This window comes from Telopea speciosissima, chromosome 1 (assembly GCF_018873765.1).
Source record: "Telopea speciosissima isolate NSW1024214 ecotype Mountain lineage chromosome 1, Tspe_v1, whole genome shotgun sequence".
Lineage (NCBI taxonomy): Eukaryota > Viridiplantae > Streptophyta > Magnoliopsida > Proteales > Proteaceae > Telopea > Telopea speciosissima.
In genome coordinates, this window is record NC_057916.1 from 3,273,787 (window position 1) to 3,289,986 (window position 16,200).

Sequence of the window (16,200 nt, forward strand, 5' to 3'; positions counted from 1 at the left end):
AATTAATAATAACTAACTATAATCACAATGAACTACACCTAAATAAATATCGACACATAACATTCCATCTCCCTAAATTTTGCTCTTGTCCTCAAGACCATTAAATTACAAATAAAAATTAAAAATAATTACATCTGGATCCCAAATCTTGTTTGGGTAATTCCCAAGCTACTTCCGTCGATCGCCAATGTTACGCCCGCGAACTCGTCGGTCCAATAATACCAACATTTGAAGAACCAGATGAAAAACTCGTATGGACCCGAGACGGTCAATCTCTGTTGAACAAATCGTTTCAATCCAGCCTTTGAACAGAGGAGGATACACCTGTATTGACCCGGGACGATCGATTTCCTCCGCTATGCCTGGCTTTGATGTCATTTGTTATGTGCGAGATAATCTGAAAATAAAATAAAATAAAAGAGCAATAATAGAGATAGACAAAGAGGAAGGGAGAGATAAATTTGGGATAGAGTTTTGCTTTACAAATGAAGCAATGGCGTCTTGGCGCAATTGGGAGGTCACCAATCTTCTCTCAAGATAAACTCAAGAATTAACTAATATTTTTCTCCTTCCTTTCTACTTCTTCATACATCAATAAATACACGACTAATATTAACTACCCACTTCCCCACTCCTACAATTTCTTTCAACTCTTAAAATATCTCCCTAAACTTATCCCACTTTTAATAACTACATATAATAAATAACCATTATCCCGTAGATACATATAATTAGTAATAACTAATTATAATCACATAGAACTACACCTAAATAAAAATCGACACATACGTGTTTTTGGTTCTCAAGGTGTTAGATGAAATGGTAATAAGAGTTAGAATTCCCTAGTTAGACAAGAGGGAAGTTAGCTCACGACAACTAAAGCTGCTAGATTGTAAAAGGTTGGATAGAGCTGATAGATTATACGGGGTTGTGTTTGTTCCTGGTTTCGGTGTAAGTTCAACATGCCCCTTAGATATTAGGATGCCCTCATGAGGGCTTGTGTGTGACCTGTGGAGATTGAAATGCAAGATGAAGAATAAGATAACGATTTTTATTTTGGGAGAAAGTTCTCTGTCCGGGAGTGTGGCCTATGCCAGCACTCTCATGAGTCTAGCTATCTCTCTCCTCCCCATTTGAAAAGACACCTCTGCCCCCTTGTTTTAAGGAGGAGAGAGATAGACACATGGGAGTGCTGGCGTAGGCCACACTCCCGGACAGAAAACTACTTCCCTTTTATTTTTATGGAAAAAATTTTCAAACATGATTGTGTATGTGAGAGGGTGGGAGTTTCAAGGCATTAATTAATAGGTGAGGGTTTATGACTTTTCCAACTCTTTGTGAGAGGGGACACGGCCGTGTTCCCCTATTTTTTTTTAAGAAAATCTATAAATTATCTGCTAATTAAATTCTATTCCTACCCTATTTCAAAATTCATACTTTAAAGAAATACTTAACTACAAACATAATATCTAACCGCTCAACCAGATTGGAACAATCAATCCAAAGTTCCAAACTTCTATCACGGTAAGGTTGAAAAAGATTTAAATCTAATATCCACTTCTCAATGCTTTGCATAATCATTGACAGATTAGTGTTTGCAATACACATATTCGTAGTTACCCACATGAAGTAACATGTGATAGAGAAAACAGATGAGAAGTAATACACATCATGTTTAGTCCGCGGATCAATTTTTTTTGTTTCTTCATCAAAAAAAAAAAATTATAAATTCAGGTTGTAATCCTAATAAACATGTTGCCCATATCTTTTTTGACAAAGAATACGAGATAAAAAGATACCAAGAAATTTCTCTTTCCAAAGAAAAGAAAACATACTGACATCAATGTTTAAAAATCAACATAGCATATCTCTTAGAGTGTGTTTGGTAACGTTCAGAACAGTGTTCTGAACAGTTCTTTTGTTCAAAAAGAACAAAAAAACATGAAAAAGTGTTTGATTTTACTGTTTGTTTTTTCGTTCTTTTAGAACGAACCGGAGGTCTTGAGCACCAAAAGAACGTTCTTTGCAGACCGTCTCTGAGATGGTCTGTAAAGAACAAGAACGAATGGAAGGGGACAAAATTTGGAAACCCGTGATTTTGCGAGACAAAACCCGTGAGGAGAAGTGTGGAAGGAAGGGGTCTCTTTGGCCGTGGAAGTTTGGAGAAGAAGAATCAGAGCTCGATCTGCAACCCTTCAGGTGAGATCTCTCTCTCTCCCTCTCTATCCCTCGTAGTCTGCATCTCTCTTGCGCTGTTTCCCTCTCTCTGTCTCTCTCTCTCATTCTCTGCATCTCTCTCTCGCTCTTTCCCTCTCTCTGTCTCTCTCTGTCTCTCTCTCTCCCTCTCATACTCTCCCTCACTGTCTCTGTGTCGTTCTCTCGCTCTTTCCCTCTCTCTGTCTCTCTCACTCCCTCTCATACTCTCCCTCTCACTGTCTCTGTGTCACTCTCTCTGACAATTTATGCAATTTTTTCCCCATTTTTGTCTCAGGAATAGGATCAAACACCCCTTTAATCAACACTCCTCAACCAAAAAGGTTTGGGCTTCAGGGATTTTTTTGAGAAAAATTGATTTTAGGTATTCTCTGTTCTAGGTATACAATTGATGGATTTTATTCTCTGCTCTAGGTATTAATTTTTTGTTTTGTAAATTTGATGTTGCACCTCCTTACTCATCATACATATGTGTGTTGTGAAAGTTTGATTTGATTGGGTAATCAGATCTCTCTATTCCCTTTTTTCAATTTGAGTAAACCGATTTGTTTGGGCTCCCTGTTATTGGTACCACCACCACCACCACCGTATGTAGATGTAGTAGTTGAGCAGAAGCTGTTGCAGGGCCCCTTATTAATAGCATTGAGATAGTCGAGAAGGAAAGCCATGCTCTATCTTTCTTACTTACTGACTGTACCTGCTGCTGCTTCGTTTTTCTGTAGATATAGTAGTGATTATTAGGATTTGAAGAAGAAGATATTGTGAGGTTTATCAGTTGCTGTTGCTTCCTTTTTCTGAGGGTTGGGGAACTGTTATTAAGAGAGTTGAGATTGATTTCTTAGTTGTATCAAGGTGTTCAATGCTAATCAATTAGGGCCTGTTAGTGCCACATTTGCATGCAGCCATACAGCCACAGGAGGCAGAACTCTTTTCTTCTTCTTTTGTTATTTTTTGGGAGGGGGGTGAATCATGGGGTGAAAATTGTTAGCCTGGTGGTAAAGTCTCTGTTGTTGGTACTTCATGTAGTAGAGACTAAGGAGACTAAAGATCAAGTCCTACCTCACATGGGGTTATTGGGTTTTGGGGGAGGGGGTCATGGAGTGGGGTGTGAGTGGGGTGTTTCCTTGCATTACCAAAAAACTATGAGCAAAGCCATGGGCTGAAAATCATGGCTCAACCTTGCTACTGATTAGACCAAGATATATATATATTTGGCCATAAGAAGCATCAGGTAATGTAACATAAACTTCATGTGGCAATAATGGAGAAACATTTCATAATCACCCACTGTCTCATAAATAATTTTGTAATAGTAGGGTAAAGGTTTGCAATTAGGCCCTCTTACTTAGTAGGATTTTGTAACATAAACTTCATGTAGTAATAATGGAGAAACATTTCATAATCACCCACTGTCTCATTAATAATTTTGTAATAGTAGGGAAAATCATGTGTTTGTTAGATCTGATATGCTTATATAAATGTCCAATATGCATACTCAATCTAGAAAATGCAGTGGTTACCTATTGCATTCCATTTAATATATATGTTCACAGTTGGCAATGTTTGTGGCTTTTAATTTTGAAAAACAAATCCATCTATTAACTCAAGTGGACATTTTCTGTTTGCAATTTTTAAGGTAAGAATTCATTCTCACGCCCTTGTTATGATATCAAAACGGTCCATTCTCATTGTGTCATATGGACAAATGATGTGGCTATTTTGAATTATTCTTTTATCTCCCCTATCTAACTGCCCAATAGGACTTTAGCTAGGTAAGGGACACCGAGCTTGGGGAGGATGATAATACGTCCATAAAGGGTAGACCTCAACCATGAGATATGGGCATGCCACAAAAGGGTCCCTCTCTGTCCAGTAATAGTGAAGTTATACACATAAGACTGGCCTGTTTGAATAGGGCACTGGGTTGCATATGCTGGTCCATCTGCCCATTATACACATAAGTTGTCGAATTCCATGCCTGTTCCAATTTAAACCATTTTAATTCTCAGTAAAGAAGATAGCTAAATTGAGTGAGTTGGAGAAAGAGAGAATGTTATATATATAGCTTTTAATTTAGTCCGTACCCATGCAAGGATTGCAAGCTAATATTGTTCTGGACATGGTAAATGCTAGATTTTGATATTTATAAGTTGATTAATTCGTGGCTTACTTTAATTAAGATTTTCTTAATTTTCATGTGTCATTGGCATTAAAACCAGAACTTGATTTGAAGATGCTTTGTTGAAGTAATATGGTTATTGGTGCTAAAACTTTAACTTAACATGATCATCCCTTCTCTCTCATTTTTTTTTTTACTGATCAGAGATATGGATGAACATTGGATTTTTAAACTATTTCATACATCGCTAACCTTGAAATACTCTTTACCTTTATTTGAATGGACATCCTGTGAGTATATAGAACCTTCTTAGGGGGCCTAAATAAACATTAACCACAGAAACAGGGGATTCCTCTGTTAATGGACAGAACTAAGCAGAATAGATCAGCTAAAACTAAGAGAAGTACTTGACTTCAACAAGTAGTGTGTCGTCTTCGTCTTCACCTTCCATTCCAAGGTGTGAAGCTTCATATAAACTCATCAGTCCTCTTATGTCTTCACTTGATTCTTGTTTGAACTGTCCCTCCTTGTCCTTGAAGGTCTCAAAGACATCCATTCCAAGTTCAACTAGAATTCGCCTAATGGCTCTTCAAGTTTCTCAATGTGTTTGACCTGAATTCCAACCTACAATAGTGAAAAGCAAGAAGAGTATTAAATTAGTTGTTGGACCCCAAAAAATAAATATTATTAAACATAAAGTTGCCCTATTTCTTGGAGAAACTAATTAAGAATTAATGTTCAATTCTTACCATATTGACATCATTACTGCTAGTATAATGAAAGAATAGCATGAGGTTCCCTTCCTCCTATTTATCTTCCCTATTTCCATTGGTCTTCATTGAGATTGAGGCAGTACAAAGTTCAGTCATGAATTACATACCTGTTATGTGATGAAAGAATAGCATGAGGTTCCCTTTTTTCTTTTTTTCTTTTTTATTTTTTTTTTAAAGTTAGATGCATTCATGTTGACTCTATTTATTTCCCATTTTGATGAGATCATAACTCACCTGTTGAATTCCTATTTGGAAATCATGCTTGTTAACTTTCTCATGCAAAGATTCATTTCATTGCGACTCTCTTGCTGTATTTCTGTTTTAGACCTTGGCTCATTTCATTCTTCATGTGAAGATTCATGCTACTGTGACTTTTTTTTGTTGTATTTCTGTTTTGGATCTCTACTTAATGGGTCTTTAGCTCAAATTAGTAGAGCACATGCTCATGTTCCAAGGGGATGGTGGTTCGAATCCACCAAGATCCTTTTTATTTAACTGTTCATAGTATAGTCAGTTATAGCACTAATCCACACAAGAACCCAATATTAATGGTTTTTTTAAATTTGACATATTTTTATAATTATTTTGGTTCTGTTAATGAGATATTTTAATTTTATGCTAAGGTTGGTAAGAGAGAAAATAATTTTACAAATATTTTTTGGTATAATTTAGAAGGAAATGGCATCATTGTAATTAATATCAAATTTGAAAGAACAGGTTTTACCAAATACCATTTTCGTTCTGAATACGTTCTTGAGACCGTTACCAAACGGTCATTTTCGATCTCAGAATGCCGTTCTAGACCAAGAACATAAAAGAACGTTTCTAATCAAGAACGGGTGTTCTTCGTTTAGACCGTTACCAAACGCAGCCTAATAGTAAAACCTTCATTTAACAACTTCCATAAGAAAATTCAAAATTTAGGATATAAGTTAAGTCTCCATAAAATAGTCCACACATTCAATGAATGAGACTAACAAGATAAGATAGAACCATGGGAAGTTTGTATGGATAGGGTTTGAAAACACAAAATCGGGGTCTAGATTGAGATTTTCCCCACTCACGATAAAAGGTTAATTTGTTTATTCATGGGTTCTGGCACTCAGATGGAACTTCCAGAACCATTGTTTGATGAATTAAAATCGGATTAGACTTGAATGGATTCGATTCCTAATTCAAAAAAATATGATCATTTTCAAGGTCCAAGTCGGTTTCAGTCTAATTTGGCCAACATTTGGCCGATTACGCCTACTTGAACCTTGCCTTGGATAATGAGAAGAGTTAGTTTGAACATTCACATACAGGGCCACAGTCACTCCCATACAACCAGAGTGAGTCAGGGCTACGGTAGGCTAGGCTGAGCACAATAGGGTTTTGCCTTGGATTTAATTTATGTGTTTATTTTGTTGCAACTTAAAGAATTAATTCTTTCAATCATATGACAGTTACTGCGTCTCACATTTTAAGGTATTTGAAATTCAGTAAAGATGTAAGGATCCTCAATTGGCAATATCCTAGCCCAACCTGTTGAGAAGAAAATAATAGGCTCCAGTTCTATATAATTAAGGTGATGTTGGACTTTATGACATTTAATCCCACATCGATTTGGAACGGAGAATGAAAAGGTGGGATAGCTCTACATAATGAGGTGGTCTCTGCAGTGAGAAATCACGCAGCCGTGTGGAAAGCACAGAGCGAACTATTCTTTCGCCTTTTACTAAAGAATACCGTGTGCTTGCCACTTACAAACGGCATACGCCAATTTTTGGAGGGTCTCTTTCTAATGATTGAGACCCTATAATTCTATAGTTAAAAGAGTTGTGATTTTTGTTCTTGAGGTGTTTGATGAAATGGTATTTAAGAGTAGTTGGTAATGGGACTTAGGGAGATTAAATCTCTAACGCTACAAGTGTATCGGTTTCCAAGGTGGTACCGGTGTGTGTACCAGAACATACTGAATTATCCGGTTTTGTACCGAACTGACTGTGTTCAATTAATAGTTATCTTTCCCAAGTTTCTTGTGGACTTATCAAGTTCTAGGCAAATGGGGAGTTGTGAGACAACTATTTGATCTAAAGTTGTCAATCAGACGGTTCGGTTCGATTTTTACAGTTTTGGTGTGAGTTTTAGGAAATCGAAACCAAACCAAACCAATAACTATTTTTTTGGTTTTGGTTTGGACTCAGGTTTGGTTTATGTTATCAGTTCAATTCGATTTGGTTTGGTTTGAAAAAGGCTATAGACTGGCTTTGGATGGGGATTATGTAGCGTTTTTAGGGTTTGGATTGGTTTTAGTGTTCAGTTTGGAATCGTTCCCAACGGTCGGGCCAATCGGTTTAGCCCAAACAAGCAAAAATGAATGGTGTTTTAATCCGCAAACCGATAAAGCCTCCGTTCGATTTGGATTAGGCTCAATCGGTTCGGGCCATGCGAGTTTGAATGATTCAGGTTAGGTTTTGACACCCTTATTTTGATCCATCACAACTTCATAAAATATCCTTATGAATCACTATACCCTTTATTTTGGTTCTTTTATTTCATACCGAATAAAAATCAAAACTGTACTATATCGAATCAATATGGTATCAATATTGAAAATATAATATGTATTTAGTACAATATGATTTTAATATCTACTTTCTATCTACTATACCGAATCGAAATCATACCAATTGACACCCCTAAATAATGGATGGAGCCCTTGTCCTCATTCACATGCTATAGTCCATTTGAGAGCTGACCGTCTGACTCACTATTCAAGTCATCATTTTGACAAAGTCCATACAAGAAATTCTCTTGAACCACTTGATCCAACGTAAAGGATGTGACTGCTTTCATTAGGAAAATTATCACCTCAAGTACAGTACACCAAAAAGGTACATCTGACGGTGCACCTTAAAGTGTTTTTTTCTAAAACACTCCCTAAGTACATGTGCACCATCAAATGTACTTTTTTGATGTACTTTGAAGGTGTACTGTACTTGACGGGATAAAGGTCTCTTTCATTATGAGAGAGAGAGAGAGAGAATGTGTGTTTATCTGTTTCCTAGCTATTTTCTTGTTAGCCCTGTTGTTGCAATAAGATTGCCAAGAGAGAGAGAGAGAGAGAGAGTGTGTGTTTATATGATTCCTAGCTATTTTCTTGTTAGCCCGGTTGTTGCAATAAGATTGTCGAGAGAGAGAGAGAGAGAGAGAGAGAGAATGTGTGTTTATATGTTTCCTAGCTATTTTCTTGTTAGCCATGTTGTTGCAATAAGATTGCCAAGAAGGTAAACTTGGATGGTAGTACCAGTCGGTCATGGAGTTGTAATTATAAGGAATCTTTCAATTCACGTTTATTTATAAGGGTGATCCATAAATATAAAATTCTTTCTTATTTTTATAATTATAATTAATAAATTAATGAAATCTAGGGTCATACTTATCCCTTTATAGTCATCGTTGCCATGGGACTGTAAGGATGTAAATGAATAACCAAAACCCGTTTTTGTATTCGTGTCCGTATCCGAATCCGTTCAAAAGCTAAACGGATGCGGATATAGATAGGCTTTAGCTATTTGAAAAGCTATATTTACATGTAAACGGATAAAATATCCAATCCGTATCCGTGTCCATATCCGTTTAGCATTATCCGAATTCGTCCGATAGCTAATCGAATGCAAATACGAATATAACACTATCCGAATCGAATCCAATCCGTTTACAGCCCTACATGGAAGTCTCTATATCTAGCTAAAATTTTCTGTTCACCATTAATGCAAAGGTTAAAATTGGTGACCTGATCTTTAGAAAACGGTGAACCATTAATGCAATGGTTAAAATTGGTGACCTGTTCTTTAGAAGACGGTGACTCCACGTCCATCGTTACACTTTGAAAATATTAAAAAAAAGTCTCTCTTGGAAGTGGTGAGTCCAAATCCATAATTACATCTTGAAAAGTATAAAAAAAAAAAAAAAAACATATTTCATGCTTGCCCAAATTAGAAAGATATGATTTATTCTTTATAAATAAAAATAATAATTATAATAGCACATAGCTTTATAGTTGGAGATACATAATGATAACTAAATAATTATAAATTAATAACACGCTGAAACAAATCAAACACAATTACAAAAGTACACATCGATTTTAATGGTGAAAAACCATTCCAAGACAAAAGAGAAAAATCACATAATCTTGTCCAACTAAAACTTCCACTATAATAAATAATGGGGTTACAAGATCTTCTTCTTCGACAATACTAAAGACTACCAAAATATCAACAACAAAATGTTCTTGGAATATAAAGTAACTCACCAAATAAAGGTGGATTAACAAGAGTACAGTACTCTCACAATACGGAAAAACCTTAGTTCATCAGGTTTCATTACCTGTTGCTTCAACAAATTCGGTATCTTGGAGTGCGTCAGGTCCAGGCCAAGTGAAAATAAATTGTGATCCATCTTTACCTTTAAATGGTTCTACAAGTGATATTGGAATAATCTGTTGTGATTGTGTTGGTCATCCTCTCCATGCGGTGTTGATTCCAACGCATTTTGGTGACATTGCTTTGGCAATTCAACATTCTTTGCTTGAAGCAATAAATTTTTTTTGAAAGTTATGATCAGATTATTATTAAATCGGATAACAAGAGTATAATCTCATATTTGCAAGGAGTGTTGCACTCTTCACCACACTCTTTACGCACCATCTTGGAGGATGCTATACATTTATCTTCTTGTTTTGAAAGTTGTATCTTCTGTTTTGTTCCAAGTAAGATTAACAATTGTGCTAACTCCATGGCAAGAAAGGCCCTATTGATAACGTGCACGATGGTATTGTTTATTTCTGACCCATGGCTATTGGGTTTATGTGTCCTACAATCATGAGCTTTCTCGTTGTCTAAATAAGGTGATTTTACCAATGCACTTGTTTTTTCACCTGTAGACACTGAATTTTGTCACCCCCAGCGATGATGACGACAGGACACGGACAGACATCGGTATCTCTCTCAAGAAGGACTCTTGTCTCTACATTTAAATCAAATCACCCTAACATCCCTGAAATGACTTATAAGACCCTTTTACCAAATGCTGAAAGAGGTACTGCTCACCTTCCCCAACCACGACGGTCCTGCTAGTCGGTTAGCGGGCCGTGGGGGTCTAGGGGGGCAGGCAGCCCCCCGACAGAAAATTTTCTAAAGAGTCAAAAAGGAAAAGAAAACCCAAAAAGATCAAGCCCACAGGCCCAGACAGAACCCCAATACTAGAGGAGCCCATTTAAGGCCCAAAATCAAGGAAAATTGGCACTGCGCCCCCACGGCGCCGTGGACACTCCCACGGCACCGTGGGGACCCACCACGACATCATTATACTTTTTTCACGTTGCCGTAAAGGGGTGTGACATCAGCCTGCTGACGTCATCCATGGCGCCGTGGAAAAGTCCCCCACTGCGCCGTGGAGGACTTATCTGGCCCAGCTTGTGGGACCCTCCCCCTATAAATAGGAGGGTCCCCCTCCCTTGTTTTAGACAGTTTTTAGGGCAAATAGACCCTCCCAGCTCGTTTTTTACCCAGTTTCCCCCCGATTCTCTCCCTCTTAATCGTCTATTGGAGCGAGACTCCAAAGGTATGGGTAGATCCTTCAATTACCCACTCGAGTAAAGAGCGGTTCTTATTCCGCAACTTCGTTATCCCTTCAGTGTACGGATAATGAAAAATCTCATTCACAGCCATTATTCTGTCTGCATACAGATAACGAGAATCCCTTATACAGTCGTTACTCTGCCCGAAGTCAGAGCAACGATACCCATCTCGTATAGTCCTTGCTCTGTCCGACAAGAGAGAGGCAAGCCGATTGTCCATCTCCACCTGAGCCGTGGGACATCACATATTTTGTACTTTGTGTATTTTCATTATTTTCTTGTATTTCTTGACAAGTATCTGTCTCTTTCCTTTTTATTATTTTTGGCATAATGTAGACAATTAAAGTAATTCGCTTTAGTGTACATAGTAAATGATTTTTCTTTCTTTATCATGATTAGTACAACATAACTTAGCCTCGCATGTTAGTATATGATATATTATTAAGGGAGAATATTCAAAAACATGCATCTAGTAGAAAGACCGGTTTGTCCGGACGAGGTGGGTGCCTAACACTTTCCCACTCTTGTAACCTGACTACGTACCTTGAATCTCTGACCAGACCATATGGAATCACGTAGCCCTTTCCGTTAATCCCGGATGGGCTACACCCATTGGGTCCTAGGCCTTAATCCTAGTTGGCGACTCCATTTCTTTATGAAGTATGATCTCCATGATGATATATCGGAACGATACGCCGTTATTCATCGAAGCCAATCATTGTCGCCATAAGGCTGAGGAACCCTCGTCCCGAAGACCACGGTACTTACATCACCCATGGATAGAAGCCAGAGCCGCAAAGAGATCTAATAATAAATCTTCATGTATCTTAATTATAGATAGAGACGTGAGAGTAACTCTCTTAACCTTTCATGGGGTCCCCCCCTCCTAAATTCATGTGGAGGACAACATGGTTCCATGACTTCTATCCTTGCTGGTGTGTATTTATACTACTATGATTATTGGAGATTGAAGATTGATTTCATTCTTTGAAAATTATATCTCCATAATATTGGAGATACATATAGCTGCATACAAATGAGAGAAATACAACTCGTGAGATCTTAAGAGATCCATTGAAAAAGGAAAGTAGTCCTAAATTTATTAAAAAGTTACCTTAAACACATGTAATAACAACCAAATAAGAAAGATATTGGTTAAGAAATCAAATGTGCTAATAAATTAAAAGGAAAGAATATATATCGGTCAGCTCAAGTTATGGGAGGAAAGATAGGATAAGATATGATTCTGGTTGATACACCCCTTCAAGGTGGGGATTAAGGGTGTCAATTGGGATGGTTCCCGGTATTTGGGATGGGACGGTATCGGTACCGGTATCAAAAGTGCTAATTCCAGTACCGTCCCATTTAGTTAACGGGACCAAACCTAGATCCCAGTCTAATTACTAGTGGGACGGGACGGTACCGGTTCTTAAACGGTTATAGGCACTGTAGAAAAAGGGAAAAGAAATTTAATTGTTTCTAACAAGGCAGGTTTATTGGTGTTGTAGAATTTTTTCACTATCATGAAATCTATGTTGTCTACTATTTTTTATAAAGCAATTTAAATTATGAAATCATAGTTCGTACCAAAAAAAAATTATGAAATCATAGTTTTACTTCTTTAAACTCCCTAAGATCACATGTAATAAGCTTCTCATTTTTTTATATCTACAGAAGTCCTACAAAATGGAAGAATCCCGTTGTGTTTTCTCTTTGATTTTTCCAAACAAAACTCTATTTATCACACATGTCACATGGTAGTATGGTACGAAGTACCTAGTGCAAAAAGGAAGAACCTAGTAGATGTAGTTGGTCGAGGAAGGAGGGAGTAGCATTGTAGCAGGTTCTATGAGGAGAGACTTCAAGCTACGGCTGTTGACCTGTTGTTCCTCTTCGTATTCAAAAGGCAATTAGTGAAACTCTAATGAGTCATAATTCTTATACCCTTTCTAAAAAAAAAAAGGATCTTATATACTATTTCTTTTAAAACGGTACTAGTAGTTTCGATACCATCCGGTACCTAATTGGTATTTCGGTACTAGTACCGTTGGGAATCCCATCCCAGAACCGTCCTGTCCCATTTATCATTCGATACCAAAATCAGATACAAGTACCATCCCATTTACTAATGGGACGGTCCGGTACCAGATTTTAACGGAATGGTATTGGGACGGTTCCCGATTCCAGTCCCAAATTAACACCCTTAGTGGGGATTTATACACACAAATCCACATCTTGTCACGAAGAAAATTGAACCGAACTGTGATAATGACTTAAAAGGAAAAATATTGATTAAGATATCACATGTGATAATAACTAGAACGTGGACACACCGCAATCCAATACATTGTTTTCTTTTGTTCTTTGGTTTTTTCACCCACGAATGGAAGCCAGAGCCGCAAAGAGATCTAATTATAAATCTTACGTGCGTGAGAGTAACCCTCTTAACCTTTCATGGGGTCCCCCTCCTAAATTGATGTGGAGGACAACATGGTTCCATGACTTCTGTGACTAGAAATGGCAAGTTCCAAGGATCACATCGACTTTCCTTCCTCTTGAACTCATGTTTCAATGAAATATCATACCTGCTCGAAACGTATAGTCCACATTACATAGTCAGAATTGAAAACTGATCTCCCTTGACGTGAAGACCAATGCATATGTGCATCTCTAGTCTCTACTACTATATAAATAAATGGTTGTGGGTGAGGTTTCAACTATTCTCATCATATCCCTTTGTTATTAGGTTTCTTTCTTGATCACCTCATCGGATGATGGGTTCTCAGTGGAGGTTTATTCAAAACAAGAAAGAGGCATATTGGTTCTATAGGATCATCTCTATATTCTATGACACCATTGGAAACCCTCCACACTATACCGAAGATATGAGGGAAGAAGCCGTAGAGACCTTGGACCTCCATGACCGGAACCTGATAGTGGTAGACGTTGGAGGTGGAACTGGGTTCACCACTTGTGGTGTTGTTAAGCATGTAGATGCCAAGAATGTTACCATTCTCGACCAATCTCCTCACCAACTTGCCAAGGCAAAGCAGAAAGAAGCCTTGAAGCACTGCACCATCATTGAAGGTGATGCTGAAGATCTTCCTTTCCCAACTGATTATGCTGATAGATATGTGTCTGCAGGAAGCATCGAATACTGGCCTGACCCACAGCGTGGTATCACTGAAGCATTTAGGGTTTTGAAACTTGGTGGGAAGGCATGTATGATTGGACCTGTGTATCCAACCTATTGGTTGACTCGTTTCATTGCAGATCTGTGGATGCTCTTCCCTAAGGAGGAAGAGTACATCAAATGGTTTGAAAGAGCTGGATTCAAAGATATTCAACTCAAGAGGTTTGGTCCAAAATGGTTCCGTGGGGTCCGTCGGCATGGGCTTATCATTGGATGCTGTGTAACGGGAGTGAAGTCGATACCAGGAGATTCTCCTCTACAACAATTGGGTGGTCCAAAGGCAGAAGATATGAAGAAGAAGAAGAAGCCTCTGATTGCTTTTGGTTTCAATCTACGTTCTCTTATCGGTACTATAGCAGCAATTTACTATGTTCAAATAACTACCTACATGTGGCTCAAAGATAAGATTGTTCCCAAAGGTATTCCTATTTGATTTGATTATCACCTTATCAGAGAGAAAGAGAAAGAGTGTATCTTGTACTTGCTAATAAAGAGAGAGAGAGAGAGAGAGACAAGAGAGAGTATGTTGTACTTGCCAATAAAGAGAGAGTGTGTGTTATATATGTTTGTAATGGGGTAGGTTATTATTGGTTTTGGAAAGAATAATTAGTTAAGTTTTTATATGTTTTCATTATTATTATTATTGTCTTTAAATGTTGGAAAATGGAACACTAAGCAGTGTTATGCTTGGGCGTGTACCTGTGCCTAGACATAGCTTGGCGCAAAAAAACTGGCGTCAGTCCTTGGCCTTTTCACCTTTGCAAGGGGTAGTGCCGGTCTTTACTTGTCGGGCTGTGTCTGGGCGTATGTACACACTATGACACATCACCAGTTAGCGTTCTTTCTAGAAAATGTATATAGAATGGTAGGACTAACCAGTTTTTTTAATCAGCTTAGTAGGTGTGGTTGGTTTAATTACTAGTATACCAATTTTAATAGGTTCAAAATGATCTGAATCATTCAATATAAACAGTGTCACTTTTCAAAATAAAAACTGAATTGATTAATAAATAATTTAATAGTTCCAATTAACGATTCAATTTTAATAAATAGTTTTAATTTGCAATATACACCCTTAATTAGAATTGTTATCCCTTCCAATTCACTGATCCGTCTAATTCTTTCAATTCCTCACATGGGGGCAAAAATGATCACCCTACCCCTTGCCCGAAAACACTGCCCAAGATGGGATCCACTTCCCTTTATTAGAGGAATTGGAGATGCCCACAAATTGGAGGTGATAATTATTCTCCTTAATTATGGCATCCTAGTGGTGGATTCCCTTCACCTAATTTTTTTTTTTTGGGGGGGGGGGGTGAGGGTTAAATATTCCCTTCACCTAAGTTGAAGTAAAAATTTGATCTCGTTTCCCCAAAAAAAAAAAAAAAGGTAATACTTTGATCCCACAAAAATGCACCTTAGAAGTTCAAAATCAGTTTTTACCAAAAAAAAAATTTGAAAATGAGTACAGATGGAAGGATCGTCGCTTGGCAATTTCCCTGCCGGATTTGTTAATAGAAAATACTGCTGGGGCCCGTAATACCGATAAGAAAACATAGCTTTATGGCATTTAGTCCCACATCGGTTTGGAACGAAGAATGAGGTGACGGACCTCTATATAATCGGGCGCTTGAGACTACTGGAAATCACGCAGCCGTGTGGTAAGCACAGAGCGAACTATTCTTTCGCCTTTTACTAAAGAATACCGTGTGCTTGCCACTTATAAACGGCATACGCCAATTTTTGAAGGGTTTCTTTCTATGGATTGAAACCCTATAATTTGAAAGTTGAACTTTTGTATGCGCGTCAGGTGTTAGATTAATTTGCTCGTCCATGGCGAAATTGTTTTGATCAACAAGTAGAATAGGGTTGTGGTCTATTGAATGTTGTAGGTTTCTTGATGTTCCAACGCTATTTCAGTGTATTTGGACGAGACGGAAGTGTGGTTTTCTATAAGGGAGTTTGACGGAAGTGAGGTTTCTGTAAGGGAGTTTGATTAATTACGTCGTCGAAACTGTTTAGCCAACAATTAAATTAGGGTTTTGGTCTATTAACCTTTGGAGGTTTCTTGAAGTTCCAACGCTGTTGCATTGTAGTTGGACGAGACGGAAGGAAGTGAGGATTCTGTAAGGGTGATTAATCAAGTTCGTCGTTCATGTCTTTGGAGATTTCTTGAAGTTCCAACGCTATTGCAATGTCGTTGGACGAGAAGGAAGTGAGGATTCTTTAAGGTGTTTAATCAAGTGCGGTGCGTCGTACATGTCGAATCCTTTTT

General features: G+C 37.8%; 1 protein-coding gene and 2 non-coding genes across 3 annotated transcripts; all 3 read left to right on the forward strand.

Annotated features, from left to right (window-relative positions):
• The first annotated feature begins 6,780 nt into the window (after positions 1-6,780).
• Positions 6,781-6,896, forward strand: LOC122649303. The gene has a single exon (XR_006331265.1). It is a non-coding gene; the product is annotated as a U5 spliceosomal RNA (small nuclear RNA).
• Positions 6,897-13,493: 6,597 nt separating this feature from the next.
• On the forward strand, positions 13,494-14,358 carry LOC122671822 (2-methyl-6-phytyl-1,4-hydroquinone methyltransferase, chloroplastic-like). The gene has a single exon (XM_043869271.1). It carries the CDS (start codon positions 13,504-13,506, stop codon positions 14,356-14,358), a length of 855 nt encoding a protein of 284 aa, XP_043725206.1. The 5' UTR covers positions 13,494-13,503.
• A 1,219-nt stretch (positions 14,359-15,577) lies between these two features.
• LOC122649301 lies at positions 15,578-15,692 on the forward strand. The gene has a single exon (XR_006331263.1). It is a non-coding gene; the product is annotated as a U5 spliceosomal RNA (small nuclear RNA).
• Positions 15,693-16,200: the final 508 nt, after the last annotated feature.

Excerpts from the sequence above, each read along its gene's own strand:
- LOC122671822 (XM_043869271.1), top strand. The coding sequence starts at position 13,504 with ATGATGGGTTCTCAGTGGAGGTTTATTCAAAACAAGAAAGAGGCATAT.